The 7,457-nt window shown below is 43.6% G+C and overlaps 1 protein-coding gene across 1 annotated transcript; it reads left to right on the plus strand.

Moving 5' to 3' along the window:
* The first annotated feature begins 6,908 nt into the window (after nucleotides 1–6,908).
* Nucleotides 6,909–7,457, plus strand: LOC115687962 (protein CANDIDATE G-PROTEIN COUPLED RECEPTOR 7-like). Its single transcript, XM_030613676.2, has one exon. The coding sequence runs from the start codon at nucleotides 6,909–6,911 to the stop codon at nucleotides 7,455–7,457; it is 549 nt and encodes a 182-aa protein (XP_030469536.1).

Below are 7,457 nucleotides of genomic sequence, written 5' to 3' on the forward strand. Positions count from 1 at the left end.
CTTCTTCTTTGGCAGCCTCTCCATAGTTCTCTAGTTCTAAAGCTGCAAAGTTACATGTGTCATAAACTTTTATAAGAGATTTTACCCTTAAAATAGGAGATTCTGAAGTAGATTCTTCTTGCATTGCACTAGGAGAGGATGGTGGTGTTACGTCTTGAGTGGTTGAATCTGGCACTTCACCTTCTTCTTGTGATGTTGAATCCTCTCGAGCAGGTTGCGTGTCTAGCAAGGTGACATACTTCTTCTCAATCTTTCCGTCCTCCCAATTCTAAGTGGCATTCTCGTCAAACTCAACGTCTCGACTGATCATGAGCTTCTTAGTTCTTAGGTTGTATACCCGATAGCCTTTTGATTGGTCATTGTGGCCGAGGAAGATTCCTTTTCCGTCTTCTCATTAAGCTTGCTCCTCTTTTGAGCAGGAATGTGGACGTAACATATGCAGCCAAACACCATGAGATGCTTCGCTGAAGGCTTCCGTCCGCTCCATGCTTCAACCGGAGTTTTATGTTGGACTGCTTTAGTTGGACATCTGTTTAAGATGTTTACCGCTGTATAGACTGCTTCTACCCAAAACATGTTGGGAAGGCCTTTCTCCTTTAGCATAGACCTTGCCATCTCCATGACGGTTCTATTCTTCCTTTCTTGTCACGCCTCGAACCCCCGTCGAGCCCGCGACATCCCACCTCCGGTCGAACAGAGTGCGACGTCCCAGGAATAACGTCGTCGACCCAACGATCCATCAGAGTTAACTCGCAGCGGAAGCAATCGAAAAATCCCGGACAATAAAATTGGAGAACACCAAGAAGGAACAAATCGACAAACCACCAAGCATATATTACACTTCCAAATATTTACATCATCCGCCAATACAAACCACAAAATAATTTATAAGCACACCGAACTATAAACTCCAAACCACCAAATTATTAAGATCAGCTCTCTAGGTCAGCACTATCCAAAAATGGGGCGCATCCTCCTCCCAGAACTATCCCCTACGCCCTCTCGAAGGCGTCCACTCTGACTCACTGTCCTCGGCATCACCACTTGAATCCTCCGTGGTATGCCTCGCTCACCCGACGACCCGAGTCGACCTCAACCTCGACATTCGGGCGGGGCTCGAAATGGTTTGGTTGAAACAACCATGAGATCACATCTCAATAAGTCACAACCTAAGCCCCACTTAGGCTATCACGTAATTCCAGACACATCCAAACGCGCAACCAAACAACCACACAACCAGCAATCAAACATTCACACATACCTGGACTCTCTGCATACGCACCATGCCCGTTAGCCCACAATCCCAACATACAATTCTTGCACACATGCCATCACACACTTTCCACATATCAATACACACGCCAATCATACCACAAAAAGTACATCACAGCCGCGCGCAGTGCTCGATTATAAAGCAAAACCTACTTGGGCACGTCCCATACCATGCCTAGCGAGATTTTACCCCATAATCGCGCACTGCATTACGCGATACAAACACACTCGCACACCAACTCACACCACGCGTCACTTTCTCAAACCTCGCACCTCAAGCCAATTCCCGCTCATTCTCAACCTTTCCACCACTACCGCGCCCGCGTAAAACGCATCAGGCCAACGGTCTTCTGACCTCGTCAGGCATCGACACCCCGTCGGGCCGGGCATCGTCACCTCGTCAGGGACGGCATCGTCCCGCGTAAACGAATACGCCTCAGGACGGAATCCTACACACACTTTCCTTCTACCGCGCCCGCGTAAAACGCATCAGGCCAACGGTCTTCTGACCACGTCAGGCATCGTCACCCCGTCGGGCCGGGCATCGTCACCTCGTCAGGGACGGCATCGTCCCGCGTAAACGTACACGCCTCAGGACGGACCTCACCCCGCGTAAACGTACACGCCTCATGGTCTCACCTTTCGAACCAATCCTACATTCCAGTACCTTCGTTCCACTCAAACCACATTTGTCACACGGCCACACCTACACACTGCCAAACACGCACACCTCACACACATTTCACAATTTCACATTCTCGTCACACGAACACGCCACCCAATCACACATTCTTGGCACGCGAATACAATACGCGAATGCACTATCACACCACCACATCTCACGGCCAAGTACACACTGCATATCACCAATCCACATTCAGCCCAAGCATAATCCAAATCAGCCCACGATCACAAATCACACAACCACGTACACAATTCAATTCATAGCATAATTCCCACTGATCGATTGCACAATTCAACCCCAATCCAGTCACAACATCACGGTCCTACCCAAGCTTTCATACCTCAAATTTTCGTCGCCAAATCAGTCCACAACCACCAAATAACCAGTCTCTCAATTCAGCCCCAAACAGCCCCTAAAACAGTCACAATATCCCCTAAACCGAACCCTAAACAGTGACCGGAATCCCATCAAAATAAATAGTAAAAGAACTCCAAAAATTCTAAATTTTGGACACGTCGCAAAACACATCCCGATAAACATTTCTTATGAAGAACACGAAATCCGGTTCAATCTACAACCATGCCTTTTTGTCCCTCAAAATCAGACCAAAATCAGTTCGCTCTAACAGACTATTTTGTCCTCAAAATACATTTATTTCAACACCCAAATCACCTTGAAAAGATTTGAAATTTTTATATGTTATAGCCACAAATGTCCCCAACAGGTTTTGTGAAGGAAGTGTTTCGAGAATAGGCCTGGAAAAATTTATAAAAATTCGAACAGACCCAAAGGTCGGGTGAACAGTAAATCGGGCAGTTTTATTTCGGTCCAAAGATGGACTTCCGAATGGCATCAAATGATTTCCAAAAATTCCCAAATTAATATATGTCATACTTCAAGATGTTGGGAGCAACTTTCATGAATAAAATTTTCTCAAATTCGGCCCCCAAAATTCTCTACAAAAATAGCAAACCGGGCAGGTACAGTAACCGCGAATCCGCGATTCACCCCGAACCTCACGGATTCAAACCCGAACCGATTCCTACCGAATTCCAACCGCCTAAACTCATTTCCCGACGTCTAATCCAACCCGCAACACCCGCTAACAGTCACGGTCAGCCATCAACAACCACGATCAGCCACCAAAAACCATTATCGACACCTTAATCACCCTCTAAATCCTCTAAACCATACCCGAACGAGTCCGAAAATACCCGACGTCCTAAATAGGGATTAGATCGCGACTTACCGGACTCTAGACTAACTCGGCTAGAGCGGGAAGGTGGAACGGCTGGCCGGCGTGGCTCCGGCGAAACTCCGGCGAGAGAGAAAATGAAGGAAAATGGAGAGAAAGTGGAGAGAAAAGGTGGGAAAATGGGGAGAAAATTTCTGAAGAGGGCTGGTCTGCACGTGAGAGTGAGTGAGGAGAGAGAGAGATCAGCCAACTTGGTCAAATAATTTAATTAGGGGTGCCATGTGTCAAGCTTAGGTAAAAAGGACTAAAATGCCCCTAATTAAATGGTTCCTATTCATTCTTATCTAAAAAGAGAGGGGCAAAAGGGTCAATGGTCCCCAAGGATGCAGCTGATATTTATCCATAATTATCCCAATTTATCCAAAAAAAATTCGGACCCAAAAATTAGCCCAGGGGGCAAAATGGTAATTTTCCGGTCCCGGGGCGAAATTCCAATTTTCGCACATACGCGTTCCATATGTGCGTGGCCAACATAATGTGGTGTCGGAATCGCGAAATTCACTTTCTAAGCCCTCGAAAATCAACTGCGAAGTTCCGAGAATAAAATAATATTATTTTTTCAATTTTTGTCGAAATTCCAATTTTTGTCCAGAACTGTTCCAAATGCACGTGGCCACCCCAAAATGACGCTAGCCTCGAAAAATAACCACAAACGACTTCAAAATCCAACATTGGTGTCCACATGGGCAAAACCGTAATTTTTCCGGCCCCGGATCGAAATCTATTTTTTTTTTGCAGAAATGGGTGGCCCCAAGGTTGGCCAAGCCAAAAACGTCATCGGCCGCTCAAAATTATCACTTTTCAAAATTCTCGATTCCCGGGCCCGAATTCTAAGAAATGACTAAAATTGACTAATCGCGACTTTAGCTTATCTCTTGCTAACGGGTGGCTCATTAGGATTACGCGCTCTCAACCCGTGACCGACACCGAGTCAAATCACGTTTAAGTTTACTCTACCTGGAACGACCTCGGTTGTCATATAATTGCGAGGGTGCGTCACTAGTGCCCTTCGGACACGATCAATCAAATAGGCTGGTCTCGGTTGGCTCAAAACATTCCCTCGTCAATCCATATGGTCGAAGATCGAACCCAGGTCGAGTTCTTTGGTCGTGCGAACTCAATCCCGTAATAGCCTTACCCCTAAGGTTAGCATCCCGAGAATGCGCGAGTCCCGGGTAAGATCTCACTATAGTGCATTGGTCAAATTCATTTCTTAAATCCCGGGAAAATGATTGAAAATTCAGACTGTTACATTTCTGCTACTCCATTTTGCTCCGGAACGTAGCCAACAGTTAGTTGATGATGGACTCCTTCGTCTTCACAGAATTTATTGAACTCCCTTGAGTTGTATTCCGTGCCTCTGTCGCTCCTTAGGACTTTGATTCTATGGCCACTTTGATTTTTGACGTGGTTCTTGAATATTCTGAAAATAGAGAAGACCTCTGATCTTTCTCGAAGTAAGTAGACCCACGTCATTCTTGTGTAGTCATCGATGAATAGGATGAAATATTTATTCTGACTGAGTGTGAGGGTCCTCATTGGACCACACACATCCATATGCACTAGCTCCGATGGCTTCTTCGCTCTCCATCCACCTCCAGATGGGAAGGACTGTCTTTGTTGTTTTCCAAGCAGACAGCCTTCACAAGCATATGAAATTTCTGAAATAGCTAGAAAATCTCTCATTATATTTTTTTGATGGAGAACTTTTAAACCAACGAAGTTGAAGTGGCCAAATCTTCGATGCCAAAGCCATGAATCATCAAGTTGAGCTTTCATGGCTATATCTCTGATATATTTCCATTGAATAGGAAAATTCATATTCTCCATTTTAACAGAGGCAATGATATTTTTATATTTATCATAGATAATGCAGGTATTTTCTCTAAAGTATAGAGAATAACCACTTTGTATCATTTGGCCCACGCTCAATAGATTTTGACCAAGACTGGGGACAAGATATACATTATGATGGGCCTTTATTTATTTCAACAACGATAGTGCCTTTTCCTTTCACTTCGACCAATGTGCCGTTGCCCAATTTCACTTGGGATTTCACCAATGTATCAATATCGGTGAATATAGATTCGTCCCCCGTCATATGATTGCTACACCCACTATCAATGTAGCATGTATCATCATTTTTTTTTTATTATTTGCTACTTGGCCTGCGTAGAATGTGTTGTCTTCACTTTCTTTTACTTCAACATAGTTGGCTCGATTATTTATTTTAGAGTGACAATATTTTTCTATGTGGCCATATCCTTTACAAAAGCGGCATTGTGGTTTATTTCTAAACCAGCAATCTTTCTCCATATGATTAGTATTCTTGCAAATACCACAAGGTGGGTATTTTTCCTTTTGAATAGTTTTTCCTCCTCTTTTACTTTTCCATGAGCTCCTTCCACCAATTTTAGATTGATGAGACCATATATTCATTTTAGACTGAAAGGCACTTTCAACTGAATCTTCATCTTGTGCCTTTAGTCTTTTCTCATGTGCTTCTAGAGAGCCAATTAATTCACTTATTGACAAGGTCGTTAAATCTTTAGTTGCTTCTATAGTTGTCACAATAGGATTGTACTTTCTAGTAAGTGACACTAGTATGTTTTCTACGACCCCTTTGATCAGCGATTTCATCTCCATAGGCTCTCATTTGGTTAACTAGTTCTTTTAATTTTCCACAGTATTCTTGAACGGTCTCATTTACTTTCATTTTAGAATTCTCAAATTCTCTTCTCAGAGTTTGAAGCCGAATAGTGCATACCTTTTCTGATCCTTGGAATTCTTCTCGTAGTGTTTCCCATGCCTTCTTTGCCGTCTTCGCTCCAATTATCCTCGGAAATACTATTTCCGAGAGTGCTTGCTGAATAACACATAGTGCCCTTGCATCCTTTTGTAGTTGATCTTTTGGAACGCTTGCACCTTCTTGTAGAGCCTCATGACCCTTTTCTACGATGTCCCATAAATCCTGGGCCATCAAGAAAGTTGTCATTTTAATGCTCCAATAGTCGTAGTTATTCCCATCGAAAATAGGAATGGGAAATGAGGATGATGTAGAGTTGGCCATAGTTTAGTTGTTGGATAGTTGAATGGGTAGTTTTAGGAACGGGTGGTTCAGACAAACGCCCAATACCAACAAAAATCGTGGGTCTGATACCACTGTTAGTGTTTGCGGAAGCATGATTTGTTTTGTAAGTGAGTGAGTGATTAGTGAGTGCAAGTGTTGGTACGTGGACTTGGAGCAACAATAGAACAGAACTTTTGATAGTGGAAGACAAGTAGGGAGCAAAGAAGACAAAAGGAGTATTGTATTATGAAGGCTTGTACAAGGGACTTAATTTTTTATTGTGATGGGCGTATCCTTCAAGTGGAGAGGAGTTGGCTATTTATAGCCCTCTTCCACCGCCATTAAGGAAAAATCTAGAGCATGTTACAAAGATATTTTTCTAGAGTTTTCTACGCATATTACATTAGTCTTCTAGAAATATTATAGATATTTTCTGGAAACTCTTCTAGAAATATCTAGACTATTCATCTAAATATCTATTCTCCAAAGATCTTGAGCATGCTAGAAACTTCTAGAAATTGGATCACTATTTGAACAGTCTTATCTGTGCCGGGCTGGATAAGTACTTTGTTAAACTTACCGGGACACCTCATGGCTGGGAAATCATGTTCGAAGTCACTCGAGTCATGTCATCACTTATCATCATAGCATTGATCATAATTGGATTCTCGTTCTTCAAGCCATTCTTGCAAAAGAAGGAGGCCAAGGTAATCATTGTTGCCATCGCCCTTCAGGTTCTCCCCAGCGTGGCTCTCCCTTTTGCAATGACCATGGGAGACACTTGGCCCGACGTAGTGTTGTTACTGAGTTGGTTGCACCTGATCTGCGTGTGCACCATCCTCCTTATGACAGGGAGATCTCATTGGTCGCTGCGCAAGGCTGCGAAGATCGACAAGAAGGCAGCAACGTCATCGACTAAAATTAACAAATTTTACTGGTTGTACATCTTGGCAATGGCTTATTTGTATGAAATACCAGTGTTAGCAGACTCTTTGAGGGTCGTCATGGCATATGAGAACAGCTGGGTGAGCAATGTCGTGGAGGAGGGTGCGAATCTAACGATTTTTGTGGTGTCGCTTTGTATGTTTAGGCCTGTCAATGAGTACACTATTATTGACGCACAGGATGAGAAGGAAGAAACTATGGCTGCAGCAAATGAAGAGTCCGGGGTTTGA

This window comes from Syzygium oleosum, unplaced genomic scaffold (assembly GCF_021117445.2).
Source record: "Syzygium oleosum isolate NSW1041296 unplaced genomic scaffold, Sole_v2.1 Sole_v2.10, whole genome shotgun sequence".
Lineage (NCBI taxonomy): Eukaryota > Viridiplantae > Streptophyta > Magnoliopsida > Myrtales > Myrtaceae > Syzygium > Syzygium oleosum.